Below are 22,532 nucleotides of genomic sequence, written 5' to 3'. Positions count from 1 at the left end.
CTCATCCGACTGAGCCCCCAGGTGCCCCTGTGCTGCAGTTAAAGGACGGCAAGTCCATGCTTGCCTTTAGGTCTGTCAGCCTAGCCCAGGGTTTGAGCATATTTTAAGTATGTTATAAAACAGTTACTTAAATCTGTTGTAAATAAATTTTTGATGGTTTTATTGTTGTACATTTGGGTCTTTAACCAATTTGGATCTTACTTTGGGGATTTTTCTTGTCCCATTCTTCCCTGGCAAGAGCAGCCGCTCCACTGATGCCCCAGCTGGGCGGCATTCCAGTCTTTTCTCTGCGCCCCCTTCCGCCCTCCCCAGAATATCGGCTGTTTTTACATATCAGTTTCTTGGAATGGATTCTGGAATCCACTTGTCAAGGTGCCTGAATGGTCACTTAGGAAGCTGTTGCATATTACCCACTTCATGATCATTTCAGATGCAGTTGGTCTGCACAGGGCTGACTGTCGCCTCCAGCAGAGAGGCATCCCCAGGTCCAAGGGCTCCTTTCCTGCCCTCCTGGATGCCTGCTGGCCGCTGTCAGAGAGAGGGTGGGAGGGGCAGCAGGTGTGTGGGGCAGCGAGTCTGTGCCAGCTGTTCGGGGTGCCTCTGGCCCCTGCTGTGTGCGAAGCCAGTGGGACAGACTCTGCGGCTCACGCTGCCTTGTGCAGAAGGCATCCCCCACTGCTTAGCTGTGTCTGACAAAAGCTGGAACATTAGACTTAAGCGAGTACAGAAATACACCATGTTTATGTTTGGGAGAGTAAATTTTTGAAGGTGGTGTCACTCAGTCTGTAAATTTATTGCAGTATAAGTAAAAATACTGATATTTTTACAGATTTTGATCTTAAGGTTTGTATGTTAAGTTACCCAGAATTGCCAGGAGTGTATTAAAAAAATAAGAATAGGGGTGAACCCATTATGTGTCACTTTTCCTCAAACATGAGCGCTGTCCCCATGTCGGTGAAGTGGTTGGTTATGTGGGACTCGTATAAAACCAATGAAACCTAGGAGTCTGGTTAATGAGCAGTGCTGTGACCATGGGCGTCTGTGTGGTGAAGGAAAACTTGAGTCTTCATCCAGTAAAGGCCAAGAACATATATCCAATCAGTTAAAAGATCTCATTGTCAACAGCAATTTTTTTAAAAGAATTTATTTATTTGTCAGAGAGAGAGACAGAGACAGAGAGCTCACAAGCAGTGGGGAGCGGCAGGCCGAGGGAGAAGCAGGCTCCCCGCAGAGCAGGGAGTCTGATTCGGAACTCAATCCCAGGACCCTGGGATCATGACCAGAGCCGAATGCAGACCCCAACCCACTAAGCCACCCTACCATCCCACCAACAGCAGTTTTTTAGGGAAAATTAAAATAGGGGCAGTAGATTTTTTACATGTAATAAAACTACAGCAGCCATGGGAACAGTTGGTTAGTGAACGTAATTTAGAAAACCCTCTATCCATCAAAACACACTTCTTGCAAGTTTCCAGAAAGGTACAACACTGATCGGGAGCACGTGTATTTGTGGGACGGTGTCTGTTAGGTGCAGTGGGTTCAGAGACCAGAAGCGGGCACAGAGGCCGCTAATGGGACAGATTGTGAATGAACTATGAGAAGATGCTCAGCTTCGGTACTGTTTGTAGATGCTGGAGAGCTGAGTCTTATAATGGGCGGATGCAGACCATAGACACATGTCACTGGGTGGGTGTCTGGCAGGTCTGTCCCCGCTTCCTACGCTCTGCCCGGCCTCCTGTGGTTGTGATTGAGCCTTTCACTGGAGCCGCGGACTCTTCTTTCCTGTTACATTTCTTTTTTTAAACTTCTTTTGCTGACTGCTTCAGAGTTCATGGCCCACACTTCCAGCTGCTCCAGCTCTGCTCTCCCCGCACCACCGGCTGCAACCCTCCATGCGGCCATGGGCACTCCTCGCCGGCCTTCAGCAGTGTGCGTGCATGGCCTGCTTGCCAGATGCCCTGTGGCCGTTGTTATTCAGAGCAAACTGGCATCTATTAAATCAGCTAAGAACAAGAAAAGTGAAAGTTTTTTTTTACCCGTTCTTCCTCTTTGACGTTCTTCCATTCTTTATGTAGATCCAAGTTTCCCGACCAAAGTGTTTTCCTTCTCTCCGGGAAACTTCTTTTAAAGAATCTTCAAGGCGGTCTACTGGCAACACATGCCCTCAGTGTTTGCCTGACAGAGTCTTTATTGCTCCTCACTTTGGGAGGGTAATTCACAGCGTGCAGGATTCTAGGTTTTTCTGGTGGGTTTTTTTCTCTCCACACTACATGTTTTACTCTCTTCTTGCTGGCGTGGTTTCTGAACAGATTGCTCCTGCATGGTGTTCTTGGAGCGTCCGGGGTCTGGGCTTTGGTGTCTGACGTTAGTTTGGGGAAATTCTCAGTCGTTCCCGGCTCACATATTTCTGCTGTTTCTTCCCTTCTCTGAGTCTTGCGTTCCGTCGCGTGCGTGGTGCACCTTTGTGGCTGTCCCCCACCCCTGGAGACTCGGTTCTGGATTTTGTCGGTCTTTATTCTCTTTGCTTTTCATTTTTCAAGGATTCTGTGGCTAGATCTTCCAACTCGGAGATCTTTCCTCTGCTGCCTTCGGACTAATCAGCCCCTCAGAGGCATTCTTTATTTCTGCCACAGTTTTTCACTTGGTCTTAGCCAAAAGGCTGAGAAGCGATTCTGCCACAGTTTTTATCTCCAGCATTTCTTTTTGATCCTTTCTTGGAACCTTTATCTCTGATCACACTGCCCCTCTGTTCTTGTCTGCCATTCACTTTTCTGTTAGAGCCCTTACATGTTAATCATAGCTTCTTTAGTTCCTGGTCCTGTCCTGGCAACGCCTCTGCCATGTCTGGTTCTGATGCCTTCTCTGTCTCTTGGAACTCAGTTTTTGCCAGACATGATGTGCTGTCTTGTTTTTTTGTTACCAGCTCCCACTGCCATATGTCTTTAGAGGAGACTGGCAGTCAGTTTGCACTGGGTCTTGGCCTATCCGTCACTTGCAGTTTCTAACTTCTTGTCCACCTCTACTCTGGACACACGGGCCCGATGCTGACAGGTGCACACTTGGACACACGATGTTCCCGTGAGCCACAGCCTGAGCCCCCTGCAGGACTCCCTCTGGTTAGGGTTTCATGACCTAACTCTAGAAATTTCCTGTAATAACCAAGGCTCTTCTTGTTAATTCCAGTTATGCAAAGGGAGACTTGGACATCTCTTACATCACATCCAGAATTGCTGGTATGTTTGCCTCCGTTAACTGTAAGGACACGCTTCTGCTTCTTCCCTAACTATGGCTCATGGGAGGCAGGGTGTGAGTGGTGGGGAAGGAGAGGGTGCCTGTTGGGCAGCCACTCACTTACCCAAGATGGGGCCTGGGGCACTTGTCCCTCTGTCCATGTATCCCCAGGCCCTGCCATGGACAGTCCCAGCGTTGACCCACCTTCTCCCCTGATCTGGAACTTTCTAGAACTCGGAGATGGTGAGGGGCATGATGCAGAGCACATTTAAAACTTGGGTCTCCAAACACCCAAATCAGAATCCAGATACTTGGAGACCCTGTTGTGCCTCAGGCTGTCCAGCCAAGCTCCCCATCCCAGAGGCACTGTCTGGAGATCCCAAGGGGTGGGCAGGGTGGCAAGGTCTGTGTTCTGTCCATTCCTGGCAGTCATTGGACTGATCAGTCAGCAGCTGTGGGGAGGTGAGGAGCAGGGGCCCCAGTGGCCAACTGTCCTGCCTGTGGCTGACACGGGCTTTTCTCTTTCAGTGATGTCATTCCCAGCGGAAGGCGTGGAGTCAGCTATAAAAAATAACATAGAAGACGTACGGTTGTTTCTGGACTCCAAGCACCCGGGACACTATGCAGTCTACAACCTGTCCCCGAGAACATACCGGTCCTCTAAGTTTCATAACCGGGTGGGTGGCCTGGACATTTGCCTCTCACTCCTTGCAGTTTTCTTCGTCGGCCCTCGGACTCACGTGTGGCATTCCCCAGCAGCAGCAGTGGCAACAGGCGGAGCCCAGGGTTCTGGTGTGGGGGGCTTGAGTGTGGTAACATGGGGACATGGCAGGAGACGGTGGGGACAGGGGCTTTCTCTGGACGACTCCAGTCATATGGGCTTTGTTATGTCCCCTAAAATTGCCCCAGTCTAGGGGGCCTTGTTGGTCCTCACTAGTGAGGCTGTGGGAGGCCACGTGGTTTTCTTAATGAATGACCACAGGGGATGCAGACTCTTTCACGGTATTTAGAGCGAGCCAAGCATGGGAAAGGGCAGGCTCTCCAGTTTTTTTGCCAAGTGTGTATAGCTTGGTACACATCATGGAGCAATAGTGCTCGGGAGCAGGGGCCCTGGTGGCATCTGTCCAGAGCCGGTGCCCATGGTGGGGCTCCCCCCTACCTATGTCTGCACCCCCAGCTGGTACGGGGAAATAGGCAGAGCCAGGACCTCTGCCCGCAGGTCTCTGAGTGTGGCTGGGTGGCCAGGCGGGCCCCAAACCTTCGCAGCCTGTACAGCGTTTGCAGGAACATGCATTCGTGGCTCCGGCAAGACCACAAGAACGTCTGCGTTGTGCACTGCATGGTGAGTGTGAGGCTGCCCCATCCCTGCCTTTCACCTTGGGGGTGGGGTGCTTGAGAAGAACACATAAATCAGAGGAAATAACCCATGCTCCAGGGAAACTCACGATTGGCTGAGGGGGCGAGAGCGGAAGTGAGATCCAGGGCACTGAGGAGGGAGGCCGGCAGGGCAGCTGGGGTCCTCCGCACAATCAGAGGCCTTGTCTGATAGCGGGGGAGAACCCTGGCGAGACTTGGGACACCTGCAGTGACTGCTCTCGGAGAGGCCACTGAATGTGGCCTGCTGGCTTCTGGAGGGCCAGGGTCTGTTTGGGACATGCTGGGCCAGCCCGTGGACTCGTGGCAGGTCCTGTGAGGAGCAGTTTCTGCCCTGGTGTCTGCAACTGGTGACCCCAGGCCTAGCTGCCCTGGCATGGCCCCTGTCATTTCAAGGTCACAGACCCTGGAGGGAGCAGTGGCTGCCTGTGCCTTGTGGGACCCACACCTTCTGTGGGTCCCTGCCACTTCTTGGGGAGGACTGCCCGCATAGGCAGTCCCCTTCCTCCTCTTTATAGCACACGAGGGGTCCCCACGGGTTATCCTCTCCTTTCCCTGCAAGGCAGCACCCACGGGAGCGTCAGCAGCCTGGCACTGAGGCCACTCTGCTTCATGGGACCCCCGTCTCTGCCATCCTCACTGTGGCTGAGGACAAGCCTTATTTCCAATTTCCCACCTGCACGGGGAGGGACCTAGGTTCCTTCTGGACTCTGAGTTCCCCACTCCCCAGTCAGGTGTGGTTTTCGTAAGTTCCGTGTATGTTCTGAGATGGGGGAAGCCCCTGTGGCTCTTGTCTAGGGAGGCATATGACTCAGATGCCGCGGCTGTGCAAGCCTGGCCTGTGCTGTCTGTCCTAGGACGGGAGAGCTGCGTCTGCTGTCGCTGTCTGCTCCTTCCTGTGCTTCTGCCGGCTCTTCACTACCGCGGAGGCTGCCGTGTACATGTTCAGTATGAAGCGCTGCCCGCCGGGCATCTGGCCGTCCCACAAGAGGTACCATGCGCCCCGCTCTGGAGGGCCATCTGTGACATCACCCTCGGCCGAGTCGTCGCTGACGGTGCTGGGGGTGGGCAGATTCTGGGGCCCGTGTGCAAAAGTGGGTGAGGCAACACCTGCAGGGGGAGTCTGTGCCCTCCTGAATCCTAGCTGGCCACCAGAGGGACACCCATAGTGTCCCCCTGTGGGACAGAAAGGAATCTGAGTGGCTTCAGAACAAGACCCCAGTGTATCTGACGGGATATGTAAGGTGACTGGTGAATGTGTGGAAGGCGCTCATGAAGAAGGTGGGCAAGATGTAAGAGCCTGTGGTCACTTCCGCAAAGGCGGGAACTTTGAGTCTCGCTCACAGACGCCAGATGGGGAAAAGGGCAGGGTTAGTGGAGACTGCTCTCCAGGAGTTGAGGGAAGGGTCTCAGCCTCTTGAGGGCAGGGCCAGAGGCGTCACCCATTCGAAGCTCAGAGAGGGGTCATGGGAAGGGGGCTGGGCAGCCAGGCCTGCCGGGCCATTGCAGGAGGCAGAACGATGGGGAGGGCAACATGAGCAGACACGGTTGCTGAGGAAGTCCCAAAATTAACAAGATGCCAAACCTCCAAAGTTCAGAGGACACAAAACAGGGTGAAACCCTCAACAAACAGGCAGAAGACCCACTCAGATGCACCGGACTTCATCTGCCGGAGACCCCACATGGAGACCACCTTATGGAGACCCCCCACGGAGAGACATCAGAGGCATTGTCCGAACCCAGGCAACCAGTAAAGGTTCTGAGTCTGAGAGTTAGTAAGTCAGCAGGGGAGATCAGCGGAGTCATAAAAAGTGCTCACTTATTCGAGGAAAAGGCCAAAGAAGAAGAAGAAATGAGAAACAGAAAACAGGAGAACCCGGCCTCCACAGTCGAGCTCTAGACATGCCTGTTAGGAGGGGGATCGTCAGACTGGACAAGAGAGCAGTAGCACCCAGCGATGACCTGTTTGGAGGAGCCCTGCACCCCATGCAGACGGAAGAAGACGGAGGGTGGTGCTCCGTGACTGGCACTGCAGACTTAGTGGCTCAGAGAACCCACGCGTGCTTCTCTGCCTTTGTGGGTCAGGTGGCCAGGTTGCAGGGTGAACCTCGCTGAGAAAGTCTGCTGCTCCCTCTCTGGTGCACTTCCGTGCTCACTCAGTGTGTTGGTGGGTTGCACGGGTGTGGATGGGTTGTGGGCATCCTGGCTTCGTGGCGTGAGTGAGATGAGTGCAGGTATCCTGTCACGTGGGGGAGAGCTCCCCGAGCAAGTCTCCTAGCGCGATGCCATGTGAGACCCACGCTCAAAAGTGGCCACCCTTGCCTCCTGCTTGGAAGCCACTCCCCACTCCTTCCCTGTCTCTTCGAGACAGATGGCCTGGTGTGTGCACCCCACAGGTGCCAAGAAAACCAACCAGGTGAGCTGGAGGAGTGACAGACATGAGAGCGGATTCCAGATTTTTAGAGCAGAAAACAGAACTGGAAGGAGAAATGGGCAGTCACAGTTATAGTGTAGGCATCAACATTCCTGCCTTGGCAGTGAATGAAACAAAACTTGGATGGTCAGTTCTAGGCAGCCATCTGGATGACATCTGTAGGCCCTTCCACCCAGCAACCAAAACAGACACGTTCCTCTTGAGCGCTCATAAACCATTCAGTAAGAAGGATCATATTCTGGGCCATTAAGCTGCAGTCATGGGAGGATAGCAGTCCCACGAGGTGTGTTTATAATAAAGCTACACCAGGAATTGGTAACCAACAAGGGCACCTGGCTAGCTCAGTCAGGAGCATCGGATGGTAAGTATGAGCCCCGTGTGGGCTGTGGAGATTGCTTTATAATATATTTTTTTAAGATTTTATTTATTTATTTGAGAGAGAGACAGTGAGAGAGAGCATGAGAGAGGAGAGGGTCAGAGGGAGAAGCAGACTCCCCGTGGAGCCGGGAGCCCAATGCGGAACTTGATCCCGGGACTCCGGGACCATGACCTGAGCCGAAGGCAGCTGCCTAACCAACTGAGCCACCCAGGTGCCCCTGCTTTATAATATTTTTAAAAAAGAAATTAATAACTGATAGTTGGAAAATTTTCTAAATTTTTCAAAATTAATCTACTCCTGTATTACCCATGAGTCAAAGAAAAAGTTTCAAGGGAAGCTTAAAGATATTTTAAACCAAATGAAAATTACATCATAAATTGTGCAATGAAACTAGAGCACACTGCTCCAAGGAAAGTTAGTCACACTGAGTATCCATATCTGTCGGGAACCAGATGCACTGAGTACTCGTGTCTATGGAAACCAGGTGCGGTGAGCCGACTGTCTCACTGAGTACTCGTGTCTGTGGAAACCAGATGCAGTGAGCTGTGTGTCACACTGAGTACTCGTGCCTCTGGAAACCAGGTGTGGTGAGCTGCATGTCACACTGAGTACTTGCGTCTGTGGAAACCAGGTGCAGTGGGCTGTTTGGTGCATTGAGTACTCATGTCAGAAACCAGGTGTGGGGCGCTAAGGGACATGGCAGGCGGGTGACGTGGAGTGCCTCTGGCCCCTGCAGGTACATTGAGTACATGTGTGACATGGTGGCAGAGGAGCCCATCACGCCCCACAGCAAGCCGATCTTGGTGAAAGCCGTGGTCATGACACCCGTGCCGCTGTTCAGCAAGCAGAGGAATGGCTGCCGGCCCTTCTGCGAGGTCTATGTGGGGGACGAGCGTGTGACCACCACATCTCAGGAGTATGACAAGATGAGGTGAGCTCTGAGCTCGGGGCCTCTGTGTTCCATGGCCTTCAGATTCATTCACTTTCCCTCCTCCGGGAGACTTGTAAGGAGAAAGTCTGGCTGAGCTGTGGAAAGGTGCTGAGGCCCTATCTGAGGTCAAGGTGCAGAGCAGAAACAGGCTCCATGATCCTGTCCTAGCCAGTGGGCGACAGGTGTGAGAGGTTCCCTGACCGGTGTGCTGAGGAGTAGCTTCTTAGAAGTCCATTCCCAGAGTAACACCCCCTCCCAGAATAATTTGGCAGGAAGCCCAGCAAAATGAGAGCATGTGGATCTCAGTGTTGGTGCATTAGGGGAGCTTGAGGTTCTTGCCAGAGAGCCGCAGCCTTCCAGGACCACTGCTCTCTGGAAAGCTGTGTGTGTGACCTGTGAACCTGTCTTCATTCTTCCGCTTTTCAGGGATTTCAAAATTGAGGATGGCAAAGCAGTCATCCCCCTGGGCATAACCGTGCAAGGAGATGTGCTTATTATAATCTACCATGCCAGGTCCACGCTGGGAGGAAGACTACAGGCTAAGGTACGTGAGCATTCAAGCCATCCTGGGCTGTCAGTCCGTGGGTTCTCGCTGAGGGTTCTCGGGCCCAGTGTTCAGTGAGAAGTGCCTTGTGTGGTACAAGGCAGAGGGGATTTTAGCCCAAAACACCCGGAGTTCCCCGTGCTGCGGGATGCTGTCTGCGTGGGGCCTGCTGAGTTACGGCTCTGAGGCTGCCCTACCTCAGACCCTGAGAAGCTGCTTGTCAGGAGGGCGCTGTGCATCAGGCTTCTGAGCCCGTCAGCCGGGAAGCGTGTGTGTGTGTGTGGTGTGAGCACGTGATGTGCCCTCCCCAGCTTGAGCATCTCCTGTCTGCACCCTCTCTGCAGGTGGCGTCCATGAAGATGTTCCAGGTCCAGTTCCACACGGGCTTTGTGCCTCGGAATGCAACGACTGTGAAATTTGCCAAGTATGTGGATGTCACACGTGGGAGAGGTCAGGAGGGTCAGGGGCACAGTGTCCGCCTGCTGTGCACCCCGTGGAAATGAGTGCTGTGTGCTGGATGCTGGCGGGCGATGTGGTTCCTGCACGGCTGGGTTGCCACACTGTACTCCAGTCCTGGGTCTCTCCCCGCCTCTGAGCATGCTTACTATCCAGCAGGTGACGCCTCCAGTGGGCTGTGGCAGCTGCCACCGTGTACCTCGGGGACCTGGGGACTGACCTGGTGCATTTCTTGTTAGAATGTAGCCATTGACACACTGGATATGGAATGAACAGCTGAATGGGTGTTCATTGGTCTTTAACGCAGAGAGCACCTAGGACGTGGGAGTGCTCTGCTAGGCACTGAGGTCGGAGGTGATTGGGGGAAGTCCATCGTCTGGGGTTAGAGATAAAAACCAAAATACATGCAGTCGGGGATAATCCTCTTGACTCACCCAGGGCTCTTTAGTTTCTTGTGTTCCCAGATTCGTTACCTTGTTAGAGTCCCGTGTAAGGGCCTCTGACACCTGGCTCCTAGTCCGTGGTGGGTATACATACCTTATATTTGAGGCGGAGGGGCTCAGGTAGTGGGACAGGTTGGCACAATGGGCATTTGGGACAGAGAGAGAGCACGTGCGAGTGGGAGAGAGAATCCCAGGCAGACTCCCCACCTAGCACGAGCCCAGTGTAGGGCTCAGTCTCATGACTCTGAGATCACAACCTAAGCCGAAACCAAGTCAGACACTTAACTGACAGTACCCCCCCAGACGCCCCAGGGGGCATTTTGATTCCAGCTGGCCATTTTTCCCCTTCGTCTCACACGCATGCACACATACCACCCACCTTTCTCCCCTGGAAGCGTCCTTCCAGGGATGAAAGGAGAGCTGGGGAGGAGCTCTGGGAACCACTGCTTGTGGCTGCCCAGGTCCCGCACTCTCCAGACCTGAGCCCCTCTCTGCCCAGTGAATGGAAGGAGTGTTAGGACTCACCCCTGCAGTCCTGGGAGGACTCAGCTCTGACCCTCTGGGTGCCAGAGGACCAGGGAGTGGTTGCCTCTGACATGGGGACTTCTGTGGGGGCTGAAAAGGGCATTTCTCCTGCAAACGTCCCAGTACGCAAGCATAGAATTTGACTGAGTTGTGCTCTCAGGCCCACGTGTTACTGCGTGTGTGGTGCTTCCAAAGATGGATTACTTAAATTAGGAGAAAGTTGTTGCATTGCCTGATGGATGGAGGAAAGTGCATGTCTCCTGTGGGCAGGATCCATTTTCCGGAGAGGCGGTGGGAACAGGACAGCTTGAAAGAAGAACTTAGAACAGTGTTCATGGGTCCATCCTCAGTGAGCTCTCCTGTCACTGAGGGAGGGTCCCCAGTGTGTTCAAGTGGGCAGAATTGAATTCATGACACAGGAAGCATTTTTGTTTCTGAGCCAAGCATGTTGGCCCCTGGGGCCATCTAGTGACGCCTGGGCCTTATGGCCTCCTGCTGTGTGGGGCGGGGTCATGGGGGTAGTGGCCCTGCTCACAGACCTTCATTGTTCCCTCACTGGCCTGTGGGGTGAGCTGGGTAGCCCCAGCTACCATCCCCAGAGGCCATCCTCAGGGATGAGGCAGGGTGGGGAGGGTGGGGAGGGGGATTCACCAGCGTGGTGCCCAGAGCTGCCCTCAAGGCCCTGTGGCCCCCAGAGCTGAGCCTGCATTGGTCATGTGCTCCTTTGTGTGGACCCCTGCCTCGCTCCTTCCTTGTGGATGGGGGTCTAGGCCTCCCCTGGCCCCTGCTGGCTGCTGGACTCCCCCTTGACTGACATCGCTGCCTTGGGTCTTACCCCTGCGGTTCCCCTGGGAGCCGCTCCTGCCTGGTGGTGCGGTGACCCACGTCGTCTCCTTATTACGGGTGCCCAGTGGAGAGAGGGAGGAAGTGCACGGTGGCCTGAGAGCCCGAGGAGCTCTGCTCCTGCCCTTGTTGCCCCAGCAAGAGGAGCTCGGCTTTGGGCTGTTGTTGCCCACGTAGCTGCCCTGTTGGGTGCCCTCCCCTTGCACAAAGGTGGTTTTGTCTCTGGAGGAGTGGGAAGGATTGAAACCAGTGACGTTCCACGTTAGGGTCATGCCTGTTCACTTATTTTATTTCTTTAAGTCCCTGGAAGTAAGACTTGAAGTCTGCCAGGCTTTTCCACCCAGACTGACCACCCAATCTGCCTCCATGTCCGTAGCCCCACTGCCCGGTGGCTGTGTTTTGTTTTGGGCTATGGGTGCCTCACAGATGTCACAGAGGACCAAGAGCGGCTCCCTCCACAGCTTGGGTCACTAAGGAACCTGCTGCCCCTTTTGAAATAAGTAATGCCCAGAGACGTCAGGTGACTTAAAAGAACATGGAGGCTGGGAGCCTGCTGCCCTGCTGAGGAATGGGCCTCAGCAGCATGGTCTGTGGGCACATTGTCCGAGATGACCTGAGGGAACACAGGGGAAATGCTGGACTCCCTAGAGCTTCGGAGCCCCCTGAACTCAAATTCAGTGATCTGACGGTGACCCTGCAGTGACGCCCCTACACCCGGTCTTGGCGTAACTTGTCTCTCTCTCCCGCCAGCTGCGTGTTCTGCCTCCCATTGTCCTGCCACCCTCCCCAGAGCTCTTGGTTTTACGGGCACCTGTGAGCAGTTGGGGATTTTTGGCAGGGTGGAGAGTGTTGTTTGATGGAAACGCACATGTAAGGTCCCTGAGTGCCCGATCTGGATCACGGGGCAGGGGGTGAGGGCCGCCCACACTCCCACAGCAGAGGGGCCGTGTCCTGCCGGCGCACCTGCCCCGGCAAGCACACGTGCCACTTCATGCTCACTTTCTGGTTAACGTGGGCTGACTGACCGTGAGAAGTCCTTCCTAACTGGCGTCTGGCCTCCCCTTGTAGGTATGACCTAGATGCGTGTGACATTCAGGAGAAATACCCGGATTTATTCCAAGTGAACCTGGAGGTGGAGGTGGAGCCCAGAGACCGGCCCAGCCGGGAGGCTCCACCTTGGGAGAGCACCAGCATGAGGGGACTGAACCCCAAAATCCTGTTTTCCAGCCGGGAGGAGCAGCAAGACATTCTCTCTAAATTTGGTGAGATTCTTGTGTTCCAGACATGTAGGTGGTGGTGCTGCTGCCACTGGAGACTCCTGGGGGCTGAGCTCATCCCCATCCTGGGGTCCGGCTGTGCATGGGCAGAAGGCGGCCCAGAGCCCCGACTTGGGACCTTCCCCGACACCAGCTTTCATGCCCAACGTGCTCGCATTTCCCGGGTTCACGCCTCTGTGGCTGCTCCCAGAACCCCAGGATGCTGGGCGGCACCTGACCTTCGGGGTCATCGTGGGTCAGGCTGGAGTTGTGTGCTGTTTTCAGCATACCTGGAAGAAGTCAAGGCTTTGTTTGGACCCGCAGGGCACAGCAGGGCAGGCGGTCGCTCGCTGGGTTGGCTGTTTCGAAAGCATTTAGAAGGGCTACACGCATCCATCAGCGGGCAGGCCGTGTGATCTCACTTCCTTACGACATGGTCGTCTTCACGTTCTCGGTTTGCTCATCTTACGGTCTCTTCCTTGGGAAGTGTCTGTGTCCGCATGAGTGGCATGGGGCCATGTCTGGGCGAACTGGGAGCTGCTCACAGACTGGACCCTGTCTGGTGGTCAGTGCAGGTTCCCCAGGGCTTCGGCCGTGTGGCCTGGCCGCTCCATGAGACGCTTGGCAACCCGGGGCCTTGGCCCTGAAGCCACCTGGCTGGCCACAGCAGGCGGTGGTGGCATTGTGGGCTGGGTCCTTGACGTGGTCTTCTCCCTGGCAGGGAAGCCAGAGCTCCCCAGGCAGCCTGGCTCCACCGCCCAGTACGACGCTGATGCCGGCTCTCTGGATGCCGAGCCCACAGAGTCCGATTCACCGCAGAGCAGCAGCACGGACAGCAGCCGCTTCCTCCACACGCTAGATTGGCACGGTGGGTGCGGGCCCCCTCCAGGGACCCTGTGCCCCCAAGCCATCGGATCCAGCCTGCCGTGCAGGCGACATCTTCTCCCCTCAGGCCTGAGCGCTTTCTCTGGGGTCAGCTGTTCCCAGACCCTCCGCTTTGCGGCTTCCGGCAAGGCCTCACCCTGCCGTCCTGTCTACTGTGCTTCTCTTCTCAGAGGAGAAGGACCCCGAAACGGGCCCCGAAGGTCGCTTTGCCAAGGAGAGTACGTCAGCCCTGGCCGAGGATGCAGCGGGCAGTGAGCCTTCTGATGAGGAAGCAGCAACGCTCTCAGCAGAGAGCAGGGACGCAGCTGACGAGGACACACCAGGCCCGGCAGCGAGGGTGCAAGAGCAAGAGTTGATTTTTGACGCGGTCACACCGGCCACGCTGCAGGAGCCCACGCTGCAGGAGGACAGTGTTGACCTCCTGGGGCTGAACTCCGAGGCAGGGTTGGCACCTCCCTCTCAGGCCTGTGGGGCAGCCCCCAGTACTGCCGACCTGCTCAGCTGCCTCCTGGGGGCCCCTGACACAGCTCCAGAAGTCCCCTCAAGCGATTTGCTGGGTGGAGAGGCCCCCCTGCTCTTCGCAAGCCCGGCCCCTTCCTTGAGCGCACAGAGCCCGCCCCGGGAAGGGCAGGCTGCAGCTGGTACGTTACTCCGTCTGGTGGGGAAATAGAGGAGAGGGTCTTCATCCTTTGGCCATACTGTCAGGGTTCCCTGGGAGGGGCTCCTGACAGTGGACGGGGAGGGTCAGCGCCTGGCCCCTCGGCCACCTGCTGGAGGAGCCGGCTGCTCTGCGGGCAGACTCCCAGGGCCCCTGCGGCACTCCCTCTCCTTCCCTCTCACAGTCTGCCTCTCCTGGGAGAGTCTAGGGTGAGGCCCTTCTGGCGTCCAGCGCTGCCTTGGAGTGGATGGTGCGGCCTCAGCCTGGGTCTGAGGGGCCGTCGCGCTGGCTGGGACCCGCTTGACCTTGAGGCTGGTACCTGGGGCCAAAGGCACCACACAGAGCCTCCCATCCGCCCACTTTCTGGGTGTTTTTCTGCAGCCGACCCATTTGATCCTCTCCTACTGCCATCTGGTTCAGGCAGCCAGCCCTGCTCCAAGCCTGACCTCTTCGGTGAACTTCTTAATTCGGAATCTCCTGCCACGGCCCCCGCATCCTTCCCGTCCACCCACAGCGCCCCACCCCCAGCCTGCAGCACTGACTTCCTGCACCTGGGTAAGCACTGAAGTCGGGGCCTGCCGAGGTGGGTGGCATGGTCACCTCCTGCGGGCCCTGGGCCAATGAAGGGGTGCTCTGGGTTCCCCCTCCCCTTGCAAGGTGACCAGCCTGTAGCTGTCCTCCCCATGCGGGGCTTCAGAGGAGGGCAAAAGGCAGTTCTGGGGGCACCAGCACCTAGCCGTGAGTCCATGCGGCTGGCCACAGGGTGGAGGGGGGTCTTTGAAGATGTGTGGACGCTTGTTGCTCTGTGAATGGCGGCTCTGCTTGCTGACCTCCTTATGCACTTGGTTAGTTCAGGGACCATGTGACATGTCGTTGGGCCTCTGAGGAAAAAGAAAGCGGGTTGGTGTGGGCCAAGCCCAGAGCAGCTCTCTCAGGACCCTGGTGGGGTGTGAGCCCAGCCCTGCTCACACATGAAGGGGGACAGAGGAGGCTGTTGCTGCCTGCCCCCACCAGGGGTTACCCCGGGTAGCACTGTTGTCTTTCCAGGGGACCTACCGGCGGAGCCCGGCAAGATGACAGCCTCGACCAGCCACCCAGATCTGCTGGGAGGCTGGGAGGCCTGGGCCGAGGCACCGACCCCCTCGACCACTGCAGAAGGTACGAGCCCAGCCCCATGGAGGCTGGTTCTCAGGTGGGAGCCCACTCCCAGAGGAGTGTGTGAGCCAGGAGGCCTCAGTGGGAGGTGATGCAAAGGGTCCCCATAGCACTCCTTGGTGTTGTCCTGTGTCCCGTGGCTCCTCTGCCTCCTGGAGGCCCCTGGGGGTCTGTGCCATATCTGGCATCATGGGGCCATGCCCTGTCCTCTCAGGAATGCTCCAGTAGTGAGCTTTTGGGGCAGGCCTGTGACCTGTGTCCCCTCCTAGTACCATTCACTGCTGTGTTTGCCCAGGAGCAACCCCGAGCCTGAGGCTCTCCCCAGGGCCAGATGGGGACTTTGGAGATACTGTCTCTTGATTTGCGTTTTTTCATTAGGAAGGAAGTCAGCTATTATTTTGCATGTTTTAAGTTATTTGTATTTCTTTTTTCACAGAGGGAATTCAGCTTTTTAAAATGTTACTCGTTTAAAGAGAGGGAGAGAGGGCATGAACAGGAGGGGCAGAGGGAGAAAGAATCCTGACTTGGGTCTCAATCTCATGACCTGAGCCAAAACCAAAAGTCACACTCAACCAACTATGGCACGCAGGCATCTCTGAAATTCAACTTCTTTTTTTTAAAAATTTTATTCATTTATTTGACAGAGACACAGAGAGAGGGAACACAAGCAGGGGGAGGTGAAGAGGGAGAAGCAGGCTTCCTGCCGAGCAGGGAGCCCGATACAGGGCTTGATCCCAGGACCCTGGCGATTATGACCTGAACGGAAGGCAGATGCTTAACAATTGAGCCACCCAGGCAGGCATCCTTGAAATTCAACTAATTTTTAATCGATTTGTAAGAACTCTTTATGTAGGAACAGCAATTACTTGTAACAACTGTATAATGTTCCGTTATGGGGTGCACAGTGGTAACTCGTTCAGACCCCACCGTGTCTCACAGAATACTGACTAGCTTACGCCCTTGTGAGGAACAGCACAAAGCACGCTCACACTTGACGTGGGTTCTGGGAAGTGGGACTTGAGGATCAGAGCCACGTGACGTGGAGGCTAGCTCCTGTGAGGAGGCAGCTCTGGCTGCATGTACAGCTGTGTCTGGGGTTGGTGGGGCGCAGACAGTAACCGAGCGTGGCCTCAGGAGTGTTCTGGGGGTGCACTTTCTCATGCTCTCTGCCCTTCTCCAGGTCCCTTCTTCTCTTCAGGAGGCCAGCCTGCCGCCCCTGGGCCCCCGGCCAGCTGGACCAAGTCTCAGAGCCTGGACCCGTTTGCAGACCTCGGTGACCTCAGTTCTGGCCTCCAAGGTGACGTGTGGGGCCCAGAGTACTGGCCCCTGGCAGGAGGGTGCATTCGGGGGCCCTGCTCCCCTCATAGGGGCTTGTGAGCCAAGCTAACACCGGGAGGCATGAGGCACATGTGGGACACAGACACTTGGAGTCATGGAGGGATGGATGAACCACCCGCACCCAGTGCCCGTGCCTGCTGCCTGTGGCCTTGAATCTCCTGGGGACATGTCCTCAGGGTCCCTCTGTTATCTCCAGATGCATGTGGGGCATTGAGTATCGAGACCGAGAGTCCCCAAGCAGGTTCCTTATTCCTTGGCGGTCAGGTAGCAGGTGGAACTCCAGGTTGGAAAGATGTCTGCTGGGAAGGCTCGTTACTCAGGGCGTCAGGCCTCAGGCCACAGAGCTCTCCTCCCATCGGAGCTTCGTGGCCGCTCCCTGCTGCCCCTCGCGGTGCCTAGTCAGCCTTCAGTTTGGTTTGGAGACGATGTTCCTTGGTGCTGGGAAGACTCCTGGCACCTTGTACTCTTGTTCCCCTCTTGAGACGCACATTGGGCCTGCAGGATCGCCTGCCCTCCCCCGCCCGTCTCTGCTACGTCGGGGCTCGCCCCACGTCTGTCTGGTTGAGCCCTGTGGCTTTCCTTCTTGGAGTAGCTGCTGGCGCTTCAGGTTGCACCATGTCTCTGAGGGCATTCCTGGGAGTGTGGGTTTGCCCTTGGCCTTTTGTGCCCGTGCAGTCTCTCTGGCCACTCACACTGGGTGGGCTGCCCAGAGCCTCCTGCTGCGGGGGTCAGACCTTTCAAGTCCTGAGTGACCCATCCTTGGGCTGGAGCCTGGCCCTCAGGGCTGCAGCATGGCCCCAGGCCTCACATGCCCTCAGGAAATTAGCGATCCTGATGAAAACTGATGGAAGGAAAGAAATAGACAAAGTCAGACTCTGGTTGTAGATGTCAGACTCCTCGAGTGATCAAGCCACTGGACGAGGGGTTGGATGTGAGGATTGCACAGTGATGGAGTTGCTGGGGGCGCCCCTGCTGGCAGGGCCCTGCACCCTATAGTGGTCCCAGCCGGTGAGCGCGGACCACACCCACTCCCAGGCACTCCTGAGCCTTTGTCAAGACTGCAGAGGTCCCCTGACCACATGGACTGGAAACCAGGGACGGCAGGATAACGGTCAGTCTTCATGTGCTTCAGTGCTGAGCAGTAAGTGAGTTATTTAGGAAACAGGAGGGTGCACTAAACCGGGCAAACGACACTGAGCGGGTGCTTGCGGCCTTATCAGCCTGGGGGTGTCTGAAAAGATAGCAGAATAAGCCCAAACAGATGGAAGGAAATAATAAAGAGCCAAAATCCGTGAAGTAGAAAATTAATGAAACAGAATCTGATTTTTTTAAAATATCAGCTCAAAAATCAGTAAAATCACAGACAAAGCTCTACAAGGGACAGAGTGAAAGGATGATCAAGCAAGGACACAGGAACATCCCCGCAGACCTTGAGGATGGCAAGGGTACGAGGGCCGTGGGCAGTGACATTGGTCGTGTCCTCAGAGCTGGTCTCCAGGAGAACCCGCGAGCGCTGAGCACATTGTGGGAATATCCCCATAACTGGGAGGGAAACGAATTCACACTTGGAAGTCTTCCAAAAGGGAATCTCCGGTGCTACGTGGACCGTTTCCCTGGAGAATTTTACCAAATGTTTCAAGAATTCATACTGATTCTCCAGTGTGTTCCAGGAAAAAGAAAGAGGAGGAAATGTTTTCCAATCGATTTTAGGAAGCTTGTGATACCCTGATGACCAAAACCAGAGTCTGTGCAAAAAAACCCCTGCAGGGCTATGTCCCTCATGAATGTAGACAGAGACTCTGAACAAAATAACTGGCAGAGGGAACTGTCCTCACACAGTTGTGCACCGCAGCCAAGGAGGGTTTATTCCAGGAACGTTCCGCGACTGGGGGACAGGGTCAGCTACGTCATGGGCCTGGCAAGAGCACTTGGCGCCCCTGTCAACAGCGCAGGGAAGGCTGTTCACAGCAAGCAAGATGGGCTTGTGTGCTGGGGCTGCAGGTGAGGAGCTGATGCGGGCAGCCGAGGACGTGGACCAGCTCATAGGGACATTTACTTGGGATGTCAGGACCATGAGTGGCTAGAGTATTTCTGTAATGGAAAGGAGCATGGGAGTGTCACCCACCCCACGCCCAGCTTCGGGCTTACACTGTAGGTGCTGAACCCAGCACCGCATGGTATCAGAGCCAAATGGACCCGGGACCCACGAGTGGACCCACACATGCAAGGCTAGCGGATTTTTGATGGAGGGGCAAAGCCACTGCGACAGACAAGTGACATCACGCTAACCCTCACGCCTCACAGCAGGCGGCTCGGCATGAGTCCTGGATTGAAACACGAACAAGAGACACTTCAGCTCCTGGAGGAGGAGAGCATGGAGGAGGTCATCTCTGGAACCCAGGCATGGTTTGCGTGTCACCACAAACCGCAGCGGAGGGAATGACACAGGGCATGTTGTCATCCTGGAGTGTGAGGACTGAGGGATGGGGAGGACAAGCTGTGGATGTGGAAAACACGTTTTTGAGGCAGGCGCCTGCTCTCGGACGGACACCTTGGATACGTGAGCACCGTAACAACCAGAGCCGTCCGCTTAGAATGTGGGAGGGTGCTGGGTGCCCAGCTTGGGGCCGCCTGGCTGGGGCCGCCCCAGGGTGCGGCCACGGTGGAAGCAGTGTGGCCCCAGGTGCTGGTGGGGGTCTGAGATGGCTCGCTGGTTTCCCACAAAAGTGCAACGACCATTTATCCCAGAGACACAGCAAAATTTTGCACACCGTGTTGATCGTGGCTTCGTGATGCCCAAAACGGGAGCAGCCATGACGCCCTCCCGGGGTTCAGGGAGGGAACACACCATGTTGCATCTCTGCCCAAAATAGCTGCTCACAGTGAGAAGGAGCAGGTCCTGCGTGAGAAGCACCGGCTGCAAAGCCTGTGCTCTGATCCCGACTCTGGAGCAGTCTCGGAATGATGACCCCGGGGAGGGGCATAGAGGAGTGTCTGACCTCGCTTACACGCGTCCCTGCATGTGGTCGCCGCACACGCATGCACGCACGCACGCACGCTGGTGTCGCTGTTTGCTGCCACAGGTCAGCCATGGAGCCAGGACCTGGGGGCCTGGTGCTGGTTGTGCAGCTCGCTGGGCGTCTGTTCCAAGAAGCAGCCGTGCCTTCTGAGGGCGAGTGGGGAGGCAGGCCCAGCGTTTGTCTCTGAGTGTCCCTGCTGTCCCAAGCCCCCATGGACATGAAGTCCTGGAGACGGCAGTGCCCCTGTCCATAGCAACTTCTCCAGGATGCGGCAGCCATCACGCGTTTGGACACTCACCCTGTTGTGACCTGTCTCCCCAGGCGCACCTGCTGGATTTGCCCCTGGAGGTTTCGGGCCCAAAACGGTCCCCCCTCCCACTGGCAGCAGCTCCTGGCAGCAGACAAGTCGGCCCCCAGCCCAGGGCACCCCACGGCCCCCCCAGGCCAAGCCACCCCTAAAAGCCAGTGCACAGCCGAGGCCTAACTATGCCGCCAACCTGAGTGTGATCGGCAGCCGAGAGGAGAGGGGGGTCCGCGCCCCCAGCTTTGGTAAGTCTTCCTCGTGTCCTGTGGGTGGCTTCTTCATGGTTCCTAAGAAGTAGTGTTCTACCCGGTTCTCTACCTCGTGGCCCAACCTAGGGGAGAGTATTCACGGGGCCCAGGTCTGTTCCCTCAGCGGGGGCTCCTTTGGACTGGAAGAAGTTGCTGGGGCCTGGCCATGGCCACCAGACCCACGCTTTCCAGGAGCCCGCAGCCCTGTCTGTCATGGGGACGGCACACCTGGGTTAACCCCAGGAGGTGACGGGCGTGGCTGTCCTTCAATCTCAAAGTGTCATTGACCTCCAAACAGTCTTGCAGGCTGTGGGCTGTGGTGTGTGCCGCACAGAGATAGGCCGCCCGTTTCTGAACAGTCTTTCCTCTGAGGTGTCCCGACAGCACCCTGTCCTCCAGGTGGGCCTCACCCAGCCTGCACCCATGGGCGGGACCCCCAGAGCATTGTCTGCTGGCCAAGCCTCCGTTTGCCCATAGGTCAGAAGCCAAGAGTGTCCGAGAGCGACTTTGAAGACCTGCTGTCCGACCAGGGCTTCTCCTCCAAGGCTGACAGGAAGGGGCCGAGGACCATGGCCGAGATGCGGAGGCAGGAGCAGGCGCGGGACACCGACCCGCTCAAGCTGAAGGTGAGGGGGTGCTGGCCACCCCAGGTCTGCAGGGGGGGGGGTTCCTGCGGGCAGGATTGGCCTGCAACCCAAGCCAGCCAGCAGCCACTGTGGGAGGCTCCTGACTCTCAGACATGAAAGGGTTGTGGTCAACATGCTTGCGGAGACAGCAGCAGCTTCCCTTGACATTTAACCTGCGTTTTTGGACATGTTTCGGGGTGATTAAGGGCCTCGCTGCTCTGGAGACCTGACCAGATGGAACCCCAGACAGCACAGGGGTGATGAGGGCGATCTGCTGTCCGGGCTGGCCTGAGATATGGCACTGCCAAGGAGTCTGGGTGCCCTCTCCACAGGACGGCTTCGCCTTGCAGCTCTGCGGGGCCGTCCAGTCCTGTGTGGTGTGTGGCTGGGCCCAGGGAGTGGTGTGAACCGTGCCGGGGGTGGACAGTCAGGTCCGTGTCCAGGCTGAGCGTCTCACAGTCAGAGCCTTGCTCCGTGCGGTGGATGCTGTGTGGAGCAGCTAGGGGGGCAGGGGGGCGGTTGCCCTGATCTCTCTGTAGCACCTGTGCACCCTGCAGCTCCTGGAGTGGACGGAGGGTAAGGAGAGGAATATCCGTGCACTGCTGTCCACCCTGCACACCGTGCTGTGGGATGGTGAGAGCCGCTGGACGCCTGTGGGCATGGCTGACCTGGTAAGCCCGGGGCAGGTGAAGAAACATTACCGCCGGGCTGTGCTGGTGGTCCATCCGGACAAGGTGAGCACTGGGCTGGGGTGTGGGGGCAGGATCGGGGGTGGGAGGATCGGGGTGCTGGCAGCAGGCCTAAGGCCTCCTCCCCACTGGTCTGGCCCCCAGGCCGCAGGGCAGCCCTACGAGCAGTATGCCAAGATGATCTTCATGGAGCTGAATGACGCGTGGGCCGAGTTCGAGAGCCAGGGCTCCCGGCCCCTCTTCTAAGCCCATTGTGGTCGAGGCTGTGCGTGTGGCTCACGGAGCCAGAAGCTGCTGAGCTCAACCTCCAAGGTCCTGTCCGTGGCTGTCATGGCGTGGGCTGGTGTGGCCACCCCGGCTTGCTGTGCCCACCGTCCTCAGTGGACTGGAACAGACGCCGTTCCCCGGCATGAGAAGAAAAAGCATTCCAAAGCCTCTGAATTTCCTTTTCTTTTTTGGTCCCAAAGGAAATGTTGATTACGCTACCCCCATAACTGTCACGGTTTGTGATTCATTTCGTTTTGTCCTGTGGCCATTGCCTCGAGGGCGCCTCTGCTTGTGGTAGAGTATGCCGCTCAGCTCCCCCCCCGCCCCCCACAAGCCCGTGCGTGACACCCGCTATGTGTGGTCAGCCTGGCTGCCACCTGTACAGAATTAAACTATTTTCTGATGACGTTTGTTTTGGCGCCGTGTGACCTTCTCTGGGGTGATCTCGGCCCCCACCACGGAGAGGAGCACAGGAACCCCAGCCAGCGAGCAGCGGATTCAGGCCTCGGGGCTTCCGGGCAGCCTGGGTCTGGAGGTCCGGCCCTCACCGTGAGCTCTGGACAGGCCCCACGGTCACTGCACGTGGCCAGAGCAGAATGATGCTGGCCCATGTCCACGACCCGCTGGGCCCCTCCTCCACAGAGAGGGGCAGACATGGGCCTTTCAGATGCTGAAATTCAAAACAAGAGCTTTTCTTTATGAGAAGCCTGTTGAGGAAGCACCAGGTGTCTGGTCCCATGTGGTCGCTGCATGTGTGGGCTTAGGGGAGCATCTGTCAGCACAGAGCTTTCTTTGGTCAGAAGTGGCTTTACGAGCTCCTGGGGTCGTCCTGCTCCTGCCCTGGGCTGCCTGGGCCACAGCTGCCCCTCAGTCCAGCTGGTGCTGCAGGCCTCCGGGAGCCTGTGTCTGGTCCCTCTTTTTGGAGT

At 56.6% G+C, this 22,532-nt stretch overlaps 1 protein-coding gene across 12 annotated transcripts in view; it reads left to right on the top strand.

Moving 5' to 3' along the window:
* GAK (cyclin G associated kinase) overlaps positions 1-22,012 on the top strand; it is a 55,414-nt gene extending 33,402 nt beyond the window's left edge. For 8 of the 12 annotated variants that reach the window (XM_047718544.1, XM_047718549.1, XM_047718547.1 and 5 more), the window contains 17 exons: positions 3,184-3,233; positions 3,760-3,908; positions 4,451-4,573; positions 5,463-5,596; positions 8,155-8,349; positions 8,776-8,893; positions 9,238-9,317; positions 12,229-12,422; positions 13,138-13,284; positions 13,472-13,942; positions 14,341-14,514; positions 14,974-15,117; positions 16,295-16,411; positions 19,794-20,021; positions 20,502-20,650; positions 21,208-21,384; positions 21,484-22,012. In XM_047718544.1, coding sequence (XP_047574500.1) covers positions 3,184-3,233; positions 3,760-3,908; positions 4,451-4,573; positions 5,463-5,596; positions 8,155-8,349; positions 8,776-8,893; positions 9,238-9,317; positions 12,229-12,422; positions 13,138-13,284; positions 13,472-13,942; positions 14,341-14,514; positions 14,974-15,117; positions 16,295-16,411; positions 19,794-20,021; positions 20,502-20,650; positions 21,208-21,384; positions 21,484-21,585 — 2,752 coding nt within the window. In that variant the 3' untranslated portion in view covers positions 21,586-22,012. The remainder of the gene's footprint in view (positions 1-3,183; positions 3,234-3,759; positions 3,909-4,450; positions 4,574-5,462; positions 5,597-8,154; positions 8,350-8,775; positions 8,894-9,237; positions 9,318-12,228; positions 12,423-13,137; positions 13,285-13,471; positions 13,943-14,340; positions 14,515-14,973; positions 15,118-16,294; positions 16,412-19,793; positions 20,022-20,501; positions 20,651-21,207; positions 21,385-21,483) is intronic. The other 4 variants (XM_047718545.1, XM_047718551.1, XM_047718548.1 and 1 more) reach the window with 2 other exon arrangements.
* Positions 22,013-22,532: the final 520 nt, after the last annotated feature.

The sequence above is a fragment of the Lutra lutra genome, chromosome 2 (genome assembly GCF_902655055.1).
Source record: "Lutra lutra chromosome 2, mLutLut1.2, whole genome shotgun sequence".
NCBI classification, from domain to species: domain Eukaryota; kingdom Metazoa; phylum Chordata; class Mammalia; order Carnivora; family Mustelidae; genus Lutra; species Lutra lutra.
This window is presented reverse-complemented; position numbering and strand designations above follow the sequence as displayed.